This window comes from Heptranchias perlo, chromosome 2 (genome assembly GCF_035084215.1).
Source record: "Heptranchias perlo isolate sHepPer1 chromosome 2, sHepPer1.hap1, whole genome shotgun sequence".
Classification (NCBI taxonomy): domain Eukaryota; kingdom Metazoa; phylum Chordata; class Chondrichthyes; order Hexanchiformes; family Hexanchidae; genus Heptranchias; species Heptranchias perlo.
Window position 1 is genome coordinate 135,547,304 of NC_090326.1, and position 21,696 is coordinate 135,568,999.

General features: G+C 42.3%; 1 protein-coding gene across 2 annotated transcripts; it reads right to left on the reverse strand.

Annotated features, from left to right (window-relative positions):
- Window positions 1–2,553: 2,553 nt before the first annotated feature.
- Window positions 2,554–21,256, reverse strand: map3k8 (mitogen-activated protein kinase kinase kinase 8). 2 transcript variants are annotated; one of them, XM_068007262.1, is made up of 8 exons: window positions 21,155–21,256; window positions 20,076–20,441; window positions 19,497–19,667; window positions 17,356–17,617; window positions 17,134–17,240; window positions 13,112–13,264; window positions 7,757–8,003; window positions 2,554–4,244 (listed from the first exon to the last, which is right to left on the reverse strand). In XM_068007262.1, the coding sequence occupies exons 1-8, from the start codon at window positions 21,155–21,157 to the stop codon at window positions 4,117–4,119; spliced, it is 1,437 nt and encodes a 478-aa protein (XP_067863363.1). In that variant the 5' UTR covers window positions 21,158–21,256; the 3' UTR covers window positions 2,554–4,116. The 2 variants fall into 2 exon arrangements, with proteins under 2 accessions (XP_067863363.1, XP_067863354.1); XM_068007253.1 differs by lacking the exon at window positions 21,155–21,256 and having other exon boundaries at window positions 20,076–20,573.
- Between the last annotated feature and the right edge of the window lie 440 nt (window positions 21,257–21,696).

The following is a 21,696-nucleotide window of genomic DNA, read 5'->3' on the forward strand; positions in this document are numbered from 1 at the left end:
TCTCGTATTACTACCACCACCACTTTTATAGGGAGTAGTCCCTGGGGCTCTCGCTCAGGCCTGCTCTCTCGTATTACTACCACCACCACTTTTATAGGGAGTAGTCCCTGGGCCTCCCACTCAGGCCTGCCCTCTTGTGTTACTACCACCACCACCCTCACCACCGCTTTTATAGGGAGTGTTCCCTGGGCCTCCCACTCAGGCCTGCCCTCTCGTGTTACTACCACCACCACCCTCGCCACTGCTTTTATAGGGAGTGGTCCCTGGGCCTCCCATTCAGGCCTGCTCTTTCGTGTTACTACCACCACCCTCACCACCGCTTTTATAGGGAGTGGTCCCTGGGCCTCCCACTCAGGCCTGCCCTCTCGTGTTACTAACACCACCACCCTCACCACCGCTTTTATAGGGAGTGTTCCCTGGGCCTCCCACTCAGGCCTGCCCTCTCGTGTTACTAACACCACCACCCTCACCACCGCTTTTATAGGGAGTGTTCCCTGGGCCTCCCACTCAGGCCTGCCCTCTCGTGTTACTACCACCACCACCCTCACCACCGCTTTTATAGGGAGTGTTCCCTGGGCCTCCCACTCAGGCCTGCCCTCTCGTGTTACTACCACCACCACCCTCACCACCGCTTTTATAGGGAGTGTTCCCTGGGCCTCCCACTCAGGCCTGCCCTCTCGTGTTACTACCACCACCACCCTCACCACCGCTTTTATAGGGAGTGGTCCCTGGGCCTCCCATTCAGGCCTGCTCTTTCGTGTTACTACCACCACCCTCACCACCGCTTTTACAGGGAGTGGTCCCTGGGCCTCCCACTCAGGCCTGCTCTCTTGTCCCTGGCTACAGGGAGGATGCTAGTTGGGGGAGGGGCGGTGGTTGGTGGTTGGGAATTGTGACTCCTATAGAGTCGACGGAACACCCCTGCTCCTCTGGCTGCATAGGAACAGCTTTTTGAAAATCAACTTACCTCGAGTTAGCAGCTAAGGGGGCCGCTGAAGAATCCTGAGCAGGACAGGCCTGGCTCCTGCCCTGCTCATCGCCGACTGATTTCTTGATGGGGTCCTTCAACAGCCATTAGGCCTTAATTTATATATTCTGCACAGGCATTGGTTCCACTGCTCGCTAAATTCATGTAGCACATTTGGCCGTTAGGCCCCTAATTATCACATTCGAAGGGGCCTAACACCTGTTGAAGGAGCCCTGTGTAAAATTTGTTACCAATGAGATTCTTCTCATTCTGCGGTCACCAACTAACGGTAAGTAATTTTTAAAAATAAAACCTGTGGATTCAGATGGAGCAGGAGTGTTTCCCCCGTTCCCCCCACCACACCGACTCCATAATCCGAGCAATCGCTCCCCCCTTGCCCGCTCCAACCCCAATGAGGCAAGTGGCCCGAAATTGATTTTTCTTGTGGGGCAAGCTGCCTGTGGAGGCGCGGCAGGTGCCCACAGCTTGCCCCAATTCCTGGCAATCCTCAGGCCTCTAGGTTCCAGTGCATCTGAGCCAAATAAAGGCCCAGACCAAGGTCTACCTCATAAGGGTGTGAACAAATCATGGAAGCCAGTTATTAAATAGAGAGATTTTATTTGTGGTGAATAGGTTTGCATCAACTGTCGGGGAATTCCAGAACTGGCTGTTATCTCTAGATTGCACCAAACCCCTGATGCTGCACAACCAGTCTACAAACTATCAGGTACAAGGTCACAGATTCTATTTGATCAGACCTGTGTTGAGTTAGCATCATAAATTTTAGGAGTTACTGGATTGTGATCAGCAGTTACTGGATTGTGATCAGCAGTTACTGGATTGTGATCTGCAGTTACTGGATTGTGATCTGCAGTTACTGGATTGTGATCTGCAGTTACTGGATTGTGATCAGCAGTTACTGGATTGTGATCTGCAGTTACTGGATTGTGATCAGCAGTGGACCCCTGGCTGATCTTTTTCCCCTTTCTTTGTCCAAGGATGTTGCTTAGATCAGTACCACAACACCCACTGAGCCAATGGGAAACCTGATTTGATCCATTTTAATGAGTACATTCACACTGGTTGACAAAGTAACTGATGCTGATGATTTAATATGAATGTAGTTTATGACTTTTTCACTGTTAAGTTTCTTTAAAAGGTCATTTTTTTGGGTCCCCTCACAGGGAATCAGGTAACTTGATCTCAGACCTCCGGTGTTGCCAGCTTTAATAGGAGGTAGGCAAGAGCAGCCTGGAGTGACTCTCCCTCTGATTTACTCTCCCTCTTTAAGCAAGGCATATTTGCCTCCCTTCATACGTTACTGATATTAGACAATTTGGTGTCAGGGTAAATCTATGGCCTACGATACCATAGCACATTGGAACATCCAAGCATGCTTTGCACCCTACTGGCATTCCATCAAAACATCTTCAGAGCTCACTTCTGAACTGCATTGTGACTGGCTGTTGCATCATTAGTAATTGGTATAAGCTTAAATCACAAACATACACTGGTTTGAAAGTATAAAAATATTAGTAGCTTCACAAAATACCTTTCAATGTCAAATGAAAATCTAGTCAGTAGTCTTAGACACTTTTTATTAGACTGTACCACAGCAATACAAAGATAGAGAGTGAGAGAACCCATACATAACCTGAAGCAAAATATAGATTGTGGGTGCCTGCAAGATTCAAATCTATGGTTTCAGTAACTTATAATAAGACACAATAATAAGCAAGGCCAAGACTAAGGCAAACTAGTTTGACGTAAAAAGAATACGATGAATGTTTATAAAGACACGCATTTTCAGCTCGACATTTCTTTAATTCATTCAGCATTTATTGCCCATCTCTAGTTGCCCTGAGAAGGTGGTGGGCCTTTTTAGCAGTTTTATAAAACTGACTGGCTTGCTAGGCCACTTCAGAGGACAGTTAAGAGTCAACCATTGGTGTGGGACTGGAGTCACATATGGGCCAGTCTGGGTAAGGATGGCAGGTTTCCTTCCCTAAAGGTCATTAATGAACCAGTTGGGTTTTTATGACAACTCAACAACTTCACGGTCACTTTTGCCGATATCAACTTTGTTTCCAGATTTCTTAACTGAATTTAAATTCAGGGGTGTATTTGAACTCTTGTTCTCTGGATTATTAATGCAGGCCTTAGATAACTAGTCCAGTAACATAACTACTACACTACTGTACCCGCCCCCACTATGGAGGCATCCTGATTTGAATACTGCAGGCACCTGCACAATAGTTAACGTTGGCTTGGTTCAGCTGCGGGTTTTATCAGAGCTTTTCTATGCAGTAAATAAAACGTGCCAATCAGTGAAAACATTATTAAAAGTAGACAAACAATAACATATTCGGAGTTATATGATACATAGATATGCTACCTTAGTAACAGGGAGAACTATCTTGCCTTTTCACTTTTTTCCTTTTAGCAGCTGATCAAGTAACATGACCATGACAAATAACGTGGTGCTAATGCATGATGTACTTCCATTATTGCTTAATGAGCCTTTGCAGAAGAAAGCAGCAGCTGACCCATCCCATAGGGTGTACAGAACTATCAGCTCACATGTTTACAGAGCTACAGGGTTACTGTGAACCCACAGCACACTTTGTGTGCAATTTAGTTGTCTGCATGGCATTTATTACATACATGCTCTTGTTTCCATAGGAACACATGTATTTCGACAAGTCTAACTCTCATCAGTTTGAGTAATTTTCCATTAGAGAAATACATTAATCAGCGATGATCACTGAAAGCAAGGAGAGGGAGCAGGAACATCAATTCATCATCCAAACCATTAGGTGCAACAGAGTGATAGTACTTTTGTTGTAGAAAATTGAGTATCATTCACATTCCTCATACAGCAATCCTCCATCATTGCACCTTTCATACTAAGAAAAAATACAGCATTTGGGGATGTTAACTGAATAAAATACATTAGTAAAGTTTTCTTTTTTTAAAAAAAACTATTTTTTCTTAATGCTGCAATCACAACGCTGAAATGTTCAGTGACCCCCCTCCGTCTGACTCCTCTGATTCTACAGAACTACAGCAGGTAGCTGACTCTACTTGTTCTTCACAACACTTTGCAAGACCAGAAGGCCAAAGGGTACGTTGGTGCTTTTTTTTCACAATCAGCCATATTCTGATCCAGGAGGACCCCTGATTATGTTGAAGTATCCAGCCAAGGCACCCAGGTCAATATAAAGAGAGCGGTTCCTTTTTCCTACAGTGGATTCTTCGGTGCTGCATACAGAAGTATCTGGAATTAAGAGAAAAGTAGGTTAGGAAAATCAAGCTTCCCGCCACTCCCCTATAAACTTCCTAAAAACAAAACTGTGTGACAGCTTGGAAAGGAAACGATAAATATATTGCTTCATCGTCTGAGCCTCAACTTCCGAAATTTCAGCCTGAGAGTTTTTGCAATCTCTCTCACCAGTAATACACTGTTGCAGTTTATTAACATTTATGGTCAATGAAAGGGGGGAGGTGCACCAGGTTTTCCTTCCAGCCGCTGATAGCAGATATCAGCTGAACCAAGTGGCTCTGAAATTCCAGGGTCCGTGCTCTGTAGGCAAAAGTGTGGCAGAGCAGGGCTCCCATCAGCATCCAGGCAAAGATCAGGACCCTGTCCCAAATCATGGGATAGGGTCATTTCCATAGTAGGTGCAGGCTGCCTGCTCCTGTACTGGAGCAGGAGAGGTGCCCACCCTGACAGCTGTATGGAAAACCACTCCCAATGGCGGAGGAGTGGCCCTTAGCAGGCCAACTAGATTAAAAAAAAACACTTTTTTCCTTCGCTCCAAAGGGACCACAGAACAGGCTTCTGAAGGTAATCAATCCATTCTGGGATCGATTATCTATATTAGGCTCAAAACAGATCTCATGCCATTTCCAGTATATAGTGGGAGCAGGCACCTAATCCCCTCACCCCAAACGGACTGGAATGTTTAGAATCTCACTACACATAGCACACAGAAGAAACCAAACAAGTGCCTCCATAGATGATACTAGTCATATTAAAGCCTCTGCCAGAAATTCAGAAGTAACTCTATTTAAGCATAAAGGAGGTGCAGCCTCCCCACCAAGAGCGGTCTGCTCTCACTCACTCTGCGCCTTCCCTGGCTCCAGGATCTAGGGATCAGCGCTTAGCCCAACACCCACAACATTGTCTGATTGTTGACATTCACTATAACTCAGAGAGCTCAGTGCTGTGTAAGCAGCTGGTGCAGGACAGGTTTGGTAACATTACTTTTCAGCTCTGCCAAGGATCATGATGAGATTATATTTACCAGTGTAACAGTGCATGGGATTGTTTTTCTAATCTCCAATCTATGTAGATGATATGCAATGGAAGCTTCCTACTGCTACATTAAAGTTCTGTATTCATTTTTGCTTTCCCTATATTACAAAACCTCATTTTTTTCCTCAAAGTTATTGATTTATTTTACAGTATTATTAAAAGGGATGTTAGCATTAGATTTGTTTTTGTAAGCACACAATGTAATGTCAAACAAAACCTAATCGCATATAAAAGCATCACAGTCTCACTTGCATGCAATGTAAAATAACCTGTGCTATTCCAAAACAGTGGCAATTCTCTAATTCCCCCTTTATGCTTAAATACGCTTTACTTCTGAATTACTGGCAGATGCTTTAATTTGACTAGTATCATCAATGGAGGAAGATTTCTTCTGGTGTGCTATGTGTTGTGAGACTGTAAACATTTTCTTTACAAACCTCTACACACAGTACATAGATAAAATGTCCTCCCCCCACCATGTGTTTAGGGCATATTTGGAATTTTTAGGGTTTAATGTTAGTTTGGTAATATAGACACACAAAGGGCCTGGGATAAGGAAGGAGATGCACAAGTTCATGTACAGGATCAGTGATTTACACTGACTTATGTGTTTGCTGTAGAATGGGATGGGGTACGCTTCAGGTTTGGATCACTGGTCTGTTTTTGTTATCAAATGTCCCCAGTTGTTAGATCCAGTTTACATACTCCCTTCCATTACATAGACATTCAACACGGACTGGTCGCACCATTTCCGTGTTTTATGTTTATCCTCCACACGAGCAGTATTCCTAATCCCATAATGCTAAAGGGATCAAGGGAAAAAGCGGCAAGAGGGTACTGAGTTAGACGATCAGCCATGATCATTTTGAATGGCGGAGCAGGCCTGAAGGGCCGAATGGCCTACTCTTGCTCCTATTTTCTATGTTTCTATGTGACTGCCCTGTTCCAGTATCCCTTTATTCCCCTTTTCTACAACCACCTATTTGCAAATGTTGACATGGTCTCTGCTTCAATTACTAACTCTGGTAGTGCAGTCCAGAGCCTCACAACCCTCTGTGTAAAATTGTTTCTCCTACTCTCTGTCTTAAGTCTCACATTTAATCTTATATCAATGTCTCCTCAATCACCAAAAACAATCTGTTTCTATCTACTCTCATCCTTTCATAATGTTAAACATTTCTATCAAATCATCCTGTAATCTCCTCTGTTCTCACAAAAACAGCTCCAATTTTTCAAGTCTTTCTTTGTATTTGATTTCCGCATGCCATGAATTTCTGCTGTACTCTCTCTATTGCCTCCACCTGCCTATAGTATGGAGCTCAGAACTGCACAGTACTTCAACTGTGGTCTTGACTTTTATATTCTATACCTCTTGCAATAAAACCCAGTATTCCATTAGATTTTTCTCAAGTACCTCAGAGCTGACTTTTTCTCCCTCTAAATTGACGGTTGAATTTAGTTGCCATTATCTCTGATGGGATGGGGTGCAAAGATCAAAATTTAAAAAAAATTCCTCTCCAAACACGTGCCTCCAGTAAAACCACATGGAGTGATACTGCCAATAGCCACGTGTCATCTGTCACTCTCAGACCATCATGCGCGCTGGGGTGAACAATAACCATGTGGAGGCAGGAAGTCTGAAAGTGGGGTTGTAATTAGTGGTAAATGCACTATGAGCCATACAGTTTAGAAAGGTCCTACATTCGATCTATGATCAGTGACTTCAGAAAAGGAGGGGAGGAAATTGGAGAAAAAGATGACCGATGGAAGGGGAAGCCAGTAAGAATAAAATATCTTTGAGCTACAACTAGGTGATGAGGATAGGTCTGAGCTACAAACTGCTGTTGGCCAGATCCTACACTGAGGCCAAGTTCAGCAGCCATTATTGATCAGAACATAAGAAAAATCAGGGACCAGGATTTAGCCATCCAGGTCACAGTGATCATCAGTATGAGTACAAATTTCTCTTGTACTATTTTGAACAAACCAGTTAATGCGTTCAGATGATATCCCTTTGTTTGTTATTTAAACAAGCTCATTAACCTTTTTATTTTAACCCAAACATGTTATTTATTATAGATCATAAACAGTGGAAATTTTCTCCCTAAGGGTTGTAGCTAGCCATTGTCATTGTGATATGTTTCCTCTCTATATATTTTCTATCTCTATTTGTGTGTCTAATCAGTATTATAATTCATGAATGTGACCTGGATTTGAATTGCGACACTCTAAATTGTGAGTTTGGCTTCAGGAATTTTTTCATTTGTAACGATCATTTTATCCCCCCCCCCCCCCCCCGACCCCCACCTCAAATTGACTCCTCTTCTGAAGGCACTAACTCACGCTGGGCACAGTTACTCAGATGCTATCCACCCTCTGCAACTCAACTAAGTGGCCATTCTTTTATGTGTGCACATAATCCATCATCTAGGCTGACACTTCAGTGCAGTACTCAGTAAGAAAGGACGTACCACTAATTTGTTCAGGTAACTCCAGCTCTTTTCTTCTGAAGATCCGATTGATTTCGAAGAGAGCAGAATCTAGACTCTGGCAGCGTGGCTGATCTTCTGGCGGGGGACTCAGCGCTGCATGCTTCAACAGCTCTCCTGCGCACCACCTCTGTTTTGGATTTCTCTCCAACGTGACTTCAATAAACTGCCTCATGGTAGGGCTGCAGTCCTCTGCAATGTCATCTAGTGGTGGAGCCTGCTTGTGGATCTTCAGAAAAAAAAGAGACAGCATTTACAAAACAAAACTTAAAGAATTTACAAACTAGAAGGGAAAATAACAGTCATGTGATTAAAAAAAAGTAATGTTGCTGATATTTTTATATTTGCAGCACATATTCTTTTATTTTTCTCACAAATTTTCTCCCCTCCCCTCCTTGGAGGGATTTGGTTCCACAGGTAAACAACAGCCTCCAGTATTTTGCCCAAGTCTGCAGGTTATTGGAAGGGGTACATCAGTCAAGTCTGATCCTGTTCTCAACCAATGTCCGCATATGCACTCCCAACAGGGGCCACAAGATTAGGGTTAGAGTTAGGGATCAGGAGCCGGAAATCTGGATAACTTTCCGCTCCCTAACCCAAAGCACAGAGGCCAATTGTTAATTTCCTTACCTCCACCTTGACTGAGACTAACAAACCAGGGATCAAACTGGGGACCTTTTTGCTCTGTATGATTCAGGTACTCAATTGCCACTGGCAGAAATTTTGCAACACATATTCATAAGCATTTAATTATTTCTTCCACTTTCATTTTTATCTTCTTTCTCTCTAGGTCCTCCAGAGCTCGCTACCAATGTCTAGCCGAGACAGCAGTCAAGCAGCTACTAGGCCTCATCCAATGTTTCTCTTCACCCAACTGTCAGGAGACGCCTTGTCTGAATTCCTTACTTTGCCAGAGTTCCTGTTCTTTGGGGATCTGCTTCATGATGTGGTCTGGCAGAGACTCCTGCCATTAATAAAATTCCAGATCTCCGTGGGTGTTGCACAGTGGTACAACACAATACACATGAGGCAGCCTAATTTGCCCCAGATTTCTGCTTATCTTTCCTGACTGATGCTGAGCTTTGCATTCAGGAATTCCAGCTGCCCACTGACAACTTGCCAAAGTGGTCATTATTTATTTGTTAGCCAAGTCGGTGAATGCTGGCGTGAAATTTGAATGTGGGTGGTGTCACAGCTAAGCTTGATCCCACTACGACTCATGCACTCTTTCCAACAGGGGTCACTGAATAGTCATCAGATATGGGAAGTCTGAATGATTTTTCTCCTTATTAACCGAGGGTCACTAAAACCAAATGCAATACCCCTACCACTGCTTGGAGATTAGCTAATCCAGTCTTCAAGGCTGGGTGGTGCATTTGCTAAGTGGGGGAAAGCTAAAATATGGTTTGTTGAGAAAAATAAAATTCCAGAGCAACAGAACATATATCAGGAAATTAATACAAATATCTAAAAATTTTGACTTACATCTCTCACACATCTGACATCACACCTTACATAGAATTTACAGCACAGAAACTGGCCATTCGGCCCACGCCGGTGTTTATACTCCACACGAGCCTCCTCTCACCCCTCTTCATCCAACCCTATCATCATAACCTTCTATTCCTTTCTCCCTCATGTGTTCATCTAGCTTTACCATAAATCCATCTCTGCTATTTGCCTCAACTACTCCTTGTGGTAGCGAGTTCCACATTCCAACCAATCTCTGGGTAAAGAAATTCTTCCTGAATTCCCTATTGGATTTATTAGTGACGATCTTATTTTTATGGCCCCTAGTTTTGGACTCCCCCACAAGTGGAAACATTTTCTTCAATAGCAATTTGCATTTATCTGGTGCCTTTAATGCAAAAGAATATCTAGAGTCTCTCAATAGAGGGGGGACAAAAATGGCAGGCTGTTGATTGCCCTGGAAAGCTGAGTAGGAGGAGAAGGAGGGATAACATGCCACAGTCACAATCACACAGTATATCGTTGGGTGACTCTGACCGGGGTCGGGGGGGAGGGGGGCGGTTTTGATGCTATGAGAGGGTCAGAAACTGGACTGATGAGAACAGGGAATTGTGGGAAAGGTGAGCACTGAGCTGGGAAATGATAGCAAATTCAAGGAGTTGAAAGGGAGGTTAGAAGTGGGGCAGTAGTTGGAAAGGATAGATGGGTCAAGGGTGGGCTTTTTGATAAAGAATTGATGATGGCAGTTTTGAAAAGGAGAGGAACAATCCCTCAGAAAAGCAAGGCAAACACTGGGGTCAAGAAAGGTAGTTCAGTGTCAAGAGTTGGGTGGGGGACAGGATCAACGGGCCAGGAGTTTGAACTCAAAGAAGAAATGAGCTTGGAGAGTGGTGGGGGCAGGAGGTGAGCTAGAAGCTGCAGAGTGATAGGAAGTTGGGGCTAGAATGATCAAGGAGATGGAGGTTGGTTGGAGGCAAGGGAAGAAGGGTGAATTGGGAGCTGAGGCAACTGCATGGCAATAGTTGGGCTAGAGATATGCAGGGAGATGTAGATGGTAAGGTGAATGAGGAAGTGCTCAGAGCTAGATATATTGTGATCAAAGCCATATGAGATGGGGGTCAAGGAGTGGATGTGGGAATGGGTGGGGAGGTTCATGTGAAGGCTGAGGCTAAATGAGGACAGAGGGAACAAAAATCAGTGGAAAGGGAGCAAGCGGAATTAAGGTGGAGGGTGAAGTCACCAAGTAGTCATTCGGTGCAAAGTTGGACATAAGGAAGGAGATCTTGGCAAATAAGTCATCATTGGACTTTGGAGGGGAAGTAGGCAACAAGAACTTTAAATGAAAGGTGGGAGAGTTGGAAGAGGGTGAGGTACTCAAAAGAGGAATAGAGGTAGGGGAGGATCCTGAGATGACAATTGGTGATGAGAGCATAAGTCACCAACAAATAACAGCTGGACATTGTTAAATAAATAAAAGTATACAAGAAGGAGAGAAAGTCAGTCATTTTCTGCTGTTTTTTTCTAGCCTTTAGATAACTGGGACTCTAGCTAAGGAGAGGAGCCATGCAGCTTCCAATTTAGAGAAACTTCCAACAGCAAAAGTGTCACATTGGTGAGATTTTTTTTGCCTAGTTGGCCTAGAAAGGATTTTTGGTTTGTTATAATATAGTCTTGATGTAGTGCTTGGTTCAGGATTCTGAAGGTTAATTGCCAAAAGATCTAGCATACTTTACTGACTTGACAAAAAAAAGCCTAGTGCTCACTGAAACAAAGGGTGGCTAGGAATGTTGAAGAATTTGCTCAGCAAGAAATGGGCTTGCCATTAAAATTTTAGTCATATCAGTTTGAGACAATGGAGCAGGAGGATTGTTATCAGATTCTAACACCTCCTAGTGATACTTGAACATGTAATGTTAGAATGGCTTCCATTCATTGAGCCCAACAGGAGACTTAGTTGAACAGTGCAGCTGCCAAGGACCTCACACCAAGGAGGGCAGTGGCAGTTTTGATTGGCAGCTCAACAATGGAAAAGAAAATCAGGCGCAGTGTTAAACAGGCTGCCGATTCGCTATCAGCCCATTTTCACTACTGACGTTGACCAATTTCACCTTCCATAAAACCGCTAATCTACCGACTTCCATATTCTCATCCTGCTCCTCTTTATAACATAATTGAGGTATTCCCATTGGGAAATCCATGTCTCCAATCCAAAGCACTACTTTGAGTGAAACTATTAGCAAAAGTCTTGACTGAACCACCAAAGTTCTAAACAGATACAAGAAAAGCAACATCTTTAACAATATGGCCTCTTCAATGTGCTAACTGCCTCAGAGATACCTTCCTGGAGCTGCTACTGCTATGTACAGTTATTATTTGGGGTGAGTTTGGGGCAGAAGTTGGAGGAAATAGGTCAGAGAGGTTAGCCACACCCCCCTTGACTCCATTTATATCAGGTTCCTGGCAGGCCTTAAAAGAATTTTTGCACCAGTTGTGAGGCGGTTGTCTCCTAAGAATCCATTTTACTGTTTATTGCCCCAAAACAGTAAATGCTGTACACAAGTGTTTTTTTTAAAACTACCTTGCCCAAGTCTTTGTGATTTTAAATGATAAATTAATATTATATATAGATATGTATGTGTTTGTGTGTGTGTGAGAGACAGATAGGCAGAGACCTCAAAACAATAACTAGTTGTACCATTATTCATTCCAGTCTTGAATAACCCGTGCTTCTGCAAGTGATGTGTAAAGTAACTTCCAAGATGATACAGAAGACCAGAGGACAAACATCCTATTTCAATAAAATTGCTTCACTTAAAACAAAGATAATGCTTTACTTAAACTGATATTTTCTTGGGACTTCAAAACTGGGGAAGGTCTTACATTCCTCCAGAAACTTAACTGGACCAGCCATATAAATACTGTGGCTACAAGAGCAGGTCAGAGGCTGGGTATTCTGCGGCGAGTGACTCACATCCTGACGCCCCAAAGCCTTTCCACCATCTACAAGGCACAAGTCAGGAGTGTGATGGAATACTCTCCACTTGCCTGGATGAGTGCAGCTCCAACAACACTCAAGAAGTTCAACACCATCCAGGACAAAGCAGCCCGCTTGATTGGCACCCCATCCACCACCCTAAACATTCACTCCCTTCACCACTGGCGCACTGTACCATCCACAGGATACAATGCAACAACTTGTCAAGGCTTCTTCGACAGCACCTCCCAAACCCGCGATCTCTACCACCTAGAAGGACAAGAGCAGCAGGCACATGGGAACAACACCACCTGCACGTTCCCCTCCAAGTCACACACCATCCCGACTTGGAAATATATTGCCCGTTCCTTCATCGTCGCTGGGTCAAAATCCTGGAACTCCCTTCCTAACAGCAGTGGGAGAACCTTCACCACACGGACTTCAGCGGTTCAAGAAGGTGGCTCACCACCACCTTCTCAAGGGCAATTAGGGATGGCAATAAATGCTGGCCTCGCCAGCGACGCCCACATCCCATGAACGAATAAAAAAAAATTCCTCAGTCTTCCCTTCATTCTATTATCTACCCATTAGTTGACAATATCTAATCACTACTTCTTGATTTATTTCATCTGCTGTGTTATTTTTCAACCTCGGTGGTGTCCTGCATTATGCACCTTGGCCCCTCACCTAGGTTTCTCAATTTAAAATAAGGATCCATTGTTTCACCTCAATTACAGGGGCCTATTTCAACAATGCAAGTCAAGCAATTTCCTTGATGTATGTTTGTCCCATGTAGGCTCTCTTACTGAACAGTACATTTATTTGATTAGACAGATGTCTAACTTTGATGAGATCGCTACTTTTTATTTACGTTCGTTGTTACGGAAACTTACAATGTACAGATATGATGGGTAAGCTGACCTCGGATACCTCTTCACCCAGGGTGGATTCCCAGTCTGCATGTGGATGATGGTAGAACCAAGACTGTAGATGTCTGACTTTGTTGTATGGCCTCTGCAGGTAATAACTTCTGGACTCATATAGAACTAAAACAAAATATAAATCTAGAGTTAATTCATGACTTACAATCATTCTCACAAACCTTTTTCATCTGGCAATGACAAAACTTCTAAGTATATTAATGGGGAAGCTAATTGTAGTACAGTTGAGTACTTTAAATGTGAATTCTTGGTTATCATCTTTTATTTTCTGAAAAGCTGATAGTTGAAAGGCTCTCTCATGGAACTCAGATAATATCCACTTTATTGCCATAGAGTGTGGATTCACTCTGGTGAGATCAGGTAAGCAGTATACAGTCTGTGTCTACTTTCCAGCATTTAACAAGAGTGATGTTTTTAGACATACCAGGAAATGATCTTCAAATTAATTTATAAACACGGAGGAGAAAGCACTTCACACTCAGAGAATTAACCTGGGCCATGACTTTCCCCTTTGACTAAGAAACGAAACCCCAGAATAAACTATCATTCACTGCTAATGACTGCAGCTTTACCATCTGGACCACCTCTGGCGCGTTCCTGTCTGCTACAGGACAGCCAGCAGAGAAACTGTGTGTAGTTTCCAGATACACTGTCAGGATTTAAAGCCATACTAATCTTTTTATGAAGCAATCGATAACACAAAGCTCCTACAGAATATTTATGACATTCATTATTTGCCTATTGAATGTACTGTACTAAAAGGATACTAAATGCTGTTGCCTTCCACCGATATAATACTCAAGTACGTGAACTAATTGATGGAAACTGGGTACGGTAGTGTAGTGATTATGTTACTGGGCCAATAATCTAGAGAACAAGAGTTCATATCCCACCATGGCAGTTTGAGAAACTTGAATTCAGTTTTTAAAAAAAATCTGGTAAAAGCTGTTGGATTGTCGGAAAATCGCAAATGGTCCACTAATGTCCTTTAGGAAAGGGAACCTGCTGTCCTTATCCAGTCTGACTTTAAATGACTCCCGTCCCATACCAATGCAATTGACTCTTAACTGTCCTCTGATGTGGCCTAGCAAGCCACTCAGTTGTATCAAACTGAGGACAACTAGGGATGGGCAATAAATGCCAGTGACACCCACATCCCAAGAATGAATAGTAAAATAAAGATCGATCATAAACACCAATACTTGGTTTTGTGACCAATTAGAATATTTGCATTTATATACCTTATCCTGTATTTCATTTTGTTCAGAATGTCCATGTGCATTCTTTACATAAATCTTCAGCCAATCACATCCATAGAATTGCATAGAATGTACAGCACAGAAACAGGCCATTCAGCCCAACAGGTCTATGCCGGTGTTTATGCTGCACATGAGCCTCCTTCCAACCCTCTTCATCTAACCCTATCAACATAACCTTTTATTCCTTTCTCCCTCATGTGTTGATCTAGCTTCCCCTCAAATGCATCAATGCTATTCACCTCAACTACTCCTTGTGGTAGCGAGTTTCACATTCTAACCACTCTCTGGGTAAAGAAGTTTCTCCTGAATTTCCTATTGGATTTATGAGTGATTATCTTATATTTATGGCCTCCTCCACTGGGCTTCCACCCCAACCTATCTACTTGCCTCAGACAGTAGACAGAGGTTTGTATTAGTTGTCTGATGCAGCTTCTTGCAAGCCTCCAGTGTGACAGTTAGTTCACATCCAACATCCAAAGTGATATACTGACAAATGAAAGCCAATTATATAGCTCTGTACCATTTATACCAGATAAGCTAGAATAAACCAATGATAAATTCACAAGAAATAGGACTCTGCAACAAGAGTATGAACAGAACTTTATGTGAACCCAGTGTGACCCACCATCTTCAAAAGCATGTGAACAATATCTTAGTTATCACCTCTACTACAAATCTTCCTGGAAGAAATGCACTTATTCATGGAAACAAACATAAGTTACTTATTAAGACTATTTAAAATCCAGGTTGATGGTAAAACCTGTTTTGCCGAACCCACGTTTATCTCATTTAATGGGGAACCATCCTCACGAAACAAAGTTTTCTAAACTTTTTTTTCTATCTGCAGCACACAATGAAATGGCACTTAAGAGTTGAAACTCATTATTTTGTCATTTTGTGTGTAACAACACGGTGACAAAGTGGTACCAAACAATAAAGTCTGTCAAAACACTTATTCAGAGACAATGCCCCTTTAAGCATGTACAGTAACTTACAGGAATAAAAAAAATTGTTTGGGCAATTCCCTCCTGATATCTTTTATTTTGTAATGCATTCTTTACTGACAGGAATGTTGTTAGCTTATTTGTCAAGGGGAAAACCTATTGGCAGAAATCCACCTAAAGCCTAAGGAATTATTTAATTGCCTATGTTTGGAAATAAGTTTCATGAGTGGAGTCAACTTTGTTTTCAGTATTTATTGTAAAGCTTTGTGAGAGTCTGGTGCAGCTATACTCTATTGTTACTGACGTTAGTTAAGCTCATTCCTACCCGTGGAGATCATTTTCTATCAACATTTTTACTTTGAATATTTTTACCAAGCTCCTCCCCTCCTTTCCTAAAGGCCCTGAATAATGCTGGAGCACAGTTCCTTGGGATGCTGACGTATCCTAGAGTAACGTCCATACTTACCCGCAGCAGTTACTGGATAGTGATCAGGAGCAGGAACCCGGGCAGATTTTTGGCCTCTCTATCCCGGGAGTATTGAGGCTAATTTCGTCATCCCAACTGCTTCCTGGCCCAAGATCAGCTAATTCGACAGAGCCTGGGGCTTTCGTAGTCTGTGCAGCTTAGTTCCAGAATAGGTGGAGTCTTTAATGACTGAGCCATCAGGACTCTTCAAGTTTGTTTTTATTAATTATTTCATATTTTGACTCCTCTCCTCTGAGTCTCCCCACAGCAGGTACACTTGTTAGCTGGCCCCAGCTGACAGGGCCTGCGTGTGTTGTGCATTTCCCAACATCACAGTCTAATCGGCTGCTCCGAAACCTCGAAAAATATCTCAAGGCTTCAATATCCTCTCATTCCATATAAGTCTTCAATCTCTCTGCTTCCCCTGCCTTGTCTCCAGTGACACAGCTTAAGTTAAGAACTCGAAGTCGCAAATCCATGTCCTATATAATGCGCCTTCATGCCACCTCAATGGGGTTCCATTTCTTTGGCTTTCCATAAGTCTGTACATTTTCTCCAGTCTTACTTTGCAATCCTCATCTTGAAAAATGTGCATAAACAAAATCAAGTTTGTCAAAAATTGTGTGAAGATATCTTTTGTTGCACAGAGGGTTCCCGAATAATAGCAAGGAAATGTTTGCTGAATAAGGGGGCATTTTTGCTCAAAATAGCACAGATGTACTGTGCTACTGTTCATTAAGCCATCTTCTTCAGTGTTATGCTCCTATATTACATCCTCTCTGAAAACCTCCTGTGTCAATCAGCAAGCCATGTCCATCACAAAACATGAAATGGATGTGTCACCAAACATGGAACAGATCATTCACCAAAGATGAAGAGGATCTGTCACAAAACATTCAATGGATATGTGCAACTATTATAGAAACACAATATCAGAGGCACATGTACTCTAAACCATTAAACCTGTGGCACACCAAATCTGATTATTTTTAAATCAGAAACTTCTTGAGGAAGTGAAACCTCAGTTCTGAGTGCATGCAAAATGACAGATCTCAATACTGTTGCAGTTTCTCCACAGTTAAGATAATGCACTGAGAAACACCACTGCCATTTTATCGTCGCAGTCCTCATAAAACCAGAGAAACAGCCTACCTAAGGAAAGTCATTTGGATATTTTGCCAAAAGTAATTGTGACTGATTTGAGACATCCCACAAATACATACAGAGCACAGTTTGGAAGATTTAACAGAGGTATCTTTAAAAAACAAAATTTGTGGCCTTATATAACACAATAACCTTTCTCACCTCTGTTCCTCGAATATCTCTAGGGATGTAGATTTCTTCAGTCATCTGGACAGTGAGACCAAAATCTACCAGCACTGCCTTGGTTGACATGAGAACAATGTTGCTGGCTATGAGGAAATTACCAAATGAGACAACATCATTCCAAAATTCCTTTTGCTGGACAAACTTCTTTAACAGATTTGCTGTTATGCACAAATTATGGAAAGGGGAAAAAAAACTTACGCTTAATGTCATGATGTATGACTTTTTTGGAATGCAGAAAGTCAAGTGCTTTGAGGACGTGTTTCGTCAACCATATGATTTCAAATTCCTTCATAGGTCCACAACTTTCCAGTTTTTCCAAGACGGAGCCTCCCTCTCCTGCCTCCATGAAAAGATGTATGGTCTCATTCCACAGCAAGGCGCCATATAACTCTGCAATGTTCTCATGGCGGAACCGTGCTTGGATTTGTATATCAGCAGGCTTAAAGTATTCCACTGGGATCTTAGATTTAAAACAAAATACACTGTGTGATCAAAATAAGATTTGTATATATATTCTAATTATATAGCAAATTAAATGAGTACAATTTGTTCCCCAATTTTCTTGCCTCCTTTCCTGAAGGCAATAACTCATGCTGGAATGTGGTATGTCACCCAACTGGCCATAATAGATGTGACAACATCGACTGCGAGTGTCAGCAGGCTGTCTTACCACGTGGGGAGCCTGATACAGTCCTCCCCTGACATCTACAAACATGCATACTTTCTAGCAATAGTACCAGATACCAAACAGAAGTGGGAATCCTGGCTAATCTTTCCCATCTTTAGCTCAGGGAGACTGAGGCCAACGGCACCAATCCCTGTCGCTGCATCAGCTAACTCAACACAAACCAGTGAAGAAATTTGGTTCCTTTGTAGTCTGTACAGCTCAGTAAAGGAGCATGCAATGCATTTACCCACTGAGCCCTCTGGGGAATCCCCCAAAAAATTGTTGGCAAATTAAGGGTATGCTAAAATCATTGATAGGATTTTCTTTAAAATATAGGCTGAAAAATGCTTTTTTTTCTCCTCTCATTCCTCCTATTTTGTCTTTTCTATTTTGATAATTTATTATTTGTCCTTTCAGTTTTCCCTCGGCCACACACAATTCACTGGTTGGCCTACTGTCACACCTCTACAGTGTCGCCCCTTATCCAACTGGTCGGAGGCAAGTGCAAGAGGCCCGAAGTGATTTCCCCTTCTCCCCCCAATTTTATCTCTCTTCATACAAGAAAACGTTTGGCCTCTGCCTCTGCTTCCTCTGACAACACATCTGAAAGTGGGAATCTGCCACATGGAGGTTTGTGGCATGAATCCTCATTCTGCTGATCTGTGCTCCAACACACTGCACAGTTCTGTAAAAGGACTCACTTTCCATTTTACTTCTCTTGTTAATTGTAACGTGCAGATGTTTTGAGAATTAATTCAAGACATTTGCAAATGCATTTACTTTTTAATCACTAACTGATCTGATAAACGTAATGACGTTCTGGAGTTTTAAATTAGTTTTATACATATCTTTATATTTACAAAATACTTCTTGTTGGGAAAAAAAAATCACGCAGTAAAATAAGAGATACCAGTCCTGAGTCGTAGCTTGATTATGGTTTGTCTCATATTCCACATACCAATTGAGTTTGTTCAACAACATGCAAGACATTCAGTTTTTAATAATAGATTTCAGGAACACACTAGCATTCCTTCACCAAAATCAAACAGGTAACAAGAATATAGGGGAGATTCTCCTGGGTTTGTGCCCAGGTCCATTTGATTACCTGGGTGCAGCAAATGTCAGAAAATTGAATAGGTCAGAGCACACACCTTTAAAGAGGTCGGCCCAATTTTCCTTCCATTTAATTACCTACTTTTATACGAAACTTTAGGTGAATTCATTAAAATTTTAAAGATTATGAAAGGGGTTAACAAAGCTGATCCAAGCAAATTGCTAACTGTGGTGTTGGATTCAAATGCCAGGAGCCTCAAGTTAAAATTAGGAAGTTAAGAGTCAAAAGGAAAGTCACGTGGAACTATTTCTACACAAAGAGTTGTAGTACAAGTTACGAGAAGAGGCCATTAAAATGAAAAATATAAATGGGTTTAAGAGGTGACTAGTTGTGTTTCTAGAGAGAGAAGAGGTTGAGGGCTATTATGAAAAAGTGAGTCGATGAGGTGGAGATCAATCAAAATGGGATGGGCTGGTTGGGTCAATGGATTTTTCCTATTACTAAAAATTCTTGTGTTCTTGTAAATGTTCAATAAAAAAGTTATGTGCTTTGAAAGTTGAAAATGTCTTTCAGTAGTCAAAGGAATTTATATATTTTTAAAACTTTTACATGACTTACCAATTTGCATGCCATTCGCTTTTTTGTCTCTCTGTCCTGTGCAAGGTGGCACTTTCCAAAAGTACCTCGAGGAATGTAACCAGGACCAATATTCCTATGGGCAAATTTCCATGGAAACAAGAAGACCTCTGAATCGACCTGATAATGTCCATTTTTAATAGTTATATCCTTCTGTTAAAAAGGGGGAAACAGAGACAATAATCAAAGACCAGAATAAGAAAATTAATTCAGCCTTTCCTCCCCACCCCTATGTCAATTTGAGGAACAAAAGCCTGTTGTGTAAATGACAAAAGTGCATTTACAAATGAATAGCACTTTGGGTGAATTTAGAAATAGGTTAAAACTAGTTTGAGCTGCAAAACATTTTCCAATAGCACTGATAAATTTCATAATGCTCAGTATATTCATAAATTCGAGATCCATTTTAGTGCAATTTCCCTCTTTATCAGTCCAAAAAGGTCATGTAGTATAAGCCTATTTTAAAAAATATATTTAAGCCACACAGCATGTACTTCTGTATTCGGAATAATCTCTTACATGTACACAAAGTTTTGAATTGTCCATTTCGAAATCCCTCACCTTATTTAATATCACGCCTGCTTCGCGGTTTCTGAAGTGTTTGAGGAGACTCCGGGAAGTATTTGACACCTGATTTGCAAAGTTGAGTAAATCCTCCACTGTTCCATATCTGACAGAGGCGAGGGAGTGAGGCTGGTGACCGTCCCTGGCACCATCCCCTTGAACTCCTTCTTCATTTTCATCCGAGTCCTGCACCAGCGACAGCAGATTGTCCTGGTACAGTGCGGTGTCCTCCAAGGGGTGAAGCGCCGCTAAGACATCCATCACATCGCCCATTTGTTCCAGCAGCAATTCCAACCTGGCGTTATCGATACTTTCGGTGAGCATGTACTCCATTGCCTTCTTCTTTCGATCACGCCGTCCGTCCTGACAAAGAGAGGCAGCAGAAATCATCAGCACGCCCGACGGGTCTTCGTGACACCGGGCACACCGCAGCTCCTGGGCTCTGAGGCCATTCTGACCCTGACTGCTGCCTAGTGAGAATGAACATGTGACAGACGTCAGAGATTCCCAGGCTAAGAGCACAGGCGGGGCGTTACTGGCGCTCGGTTTTCAATACGTAGGAGTCACGGAGACTTCGGGGCGGGGGGGGGGGGGACAGGAAACGTATGGGGGCGGACCTCGACCGAGACAGGGATTGCCCCAGATCTGATAGGATAGCACGGTATGAAAAAGATCATGCACTTAACATACCAATGTCAGTCAGCCAGTGTTCAAAACACTTTTTAATTTTAAAATAATCAGGTTTAATTCCAACGATAATTAAACATTCAACATAGAAGTTTATGCTGACAGGGTTAGATGAGGAGGCTCGTGTGGAGCATAAACACCAACACAGACCTGTTGGGCCGAATGGCCTGTTTCTGTGCTGTAAATTCTATGCAACTTGTAATAAATCATAGAGGAGCTGCTACTGACCCACACACATAAAGCAAGCACGATGCAAACTTATCCATTCGTATATGAGTCCTGTACTTAGTCACTACAGATAAATATTTCGGAAAGCATTATAACAGTTAAACCTGGAAGGAGTTACGGTCGAGAAGAGGAAATTATTAAAGTGAGGAATGCAAACTGACCATTAAAGAACAAACCCAGCGCCGCACTCCTCCGTACACTCACCATTTGAGTAAATACCGTTAGCAAAAACAGGAAATGAGCCTACATTTCCGGATTAATAATAAAAAAGGATTACAACTGTTATCTAAAACAAACCAAAGCACGGCAGATGAAAAAAATGGCTGCAGGTACTTTGAATATATGGAAAAGGAAAATAAATGCTGTTGACGAGTGCGCTGGCCCATGGGGCAATGTATGGGGAATTCCTACACTGCTGACTCTCACGTCCTCCTGTAATTCATGGAAGGCCGCCCTTCACTGCCAGACCAGAGGGTTTATCATTTCGGTTACTGACAGCAGTATAGCGTCTGTGCTATTAACCCTTGAGCTGCTGTTAATATTGGCAGCATTCTTAGTGACCTGGGGTGAATGAAGCCACGCTGAGTCAAATCAGTTCAGTGATCGAGTTTAGAACTGGTCCACGTCCACTTTTCTAGTAGAAGTGTTGCTGTAATCATTTATTATTAATAATATCCCCATAATAAGAACATAAGAAATAGGA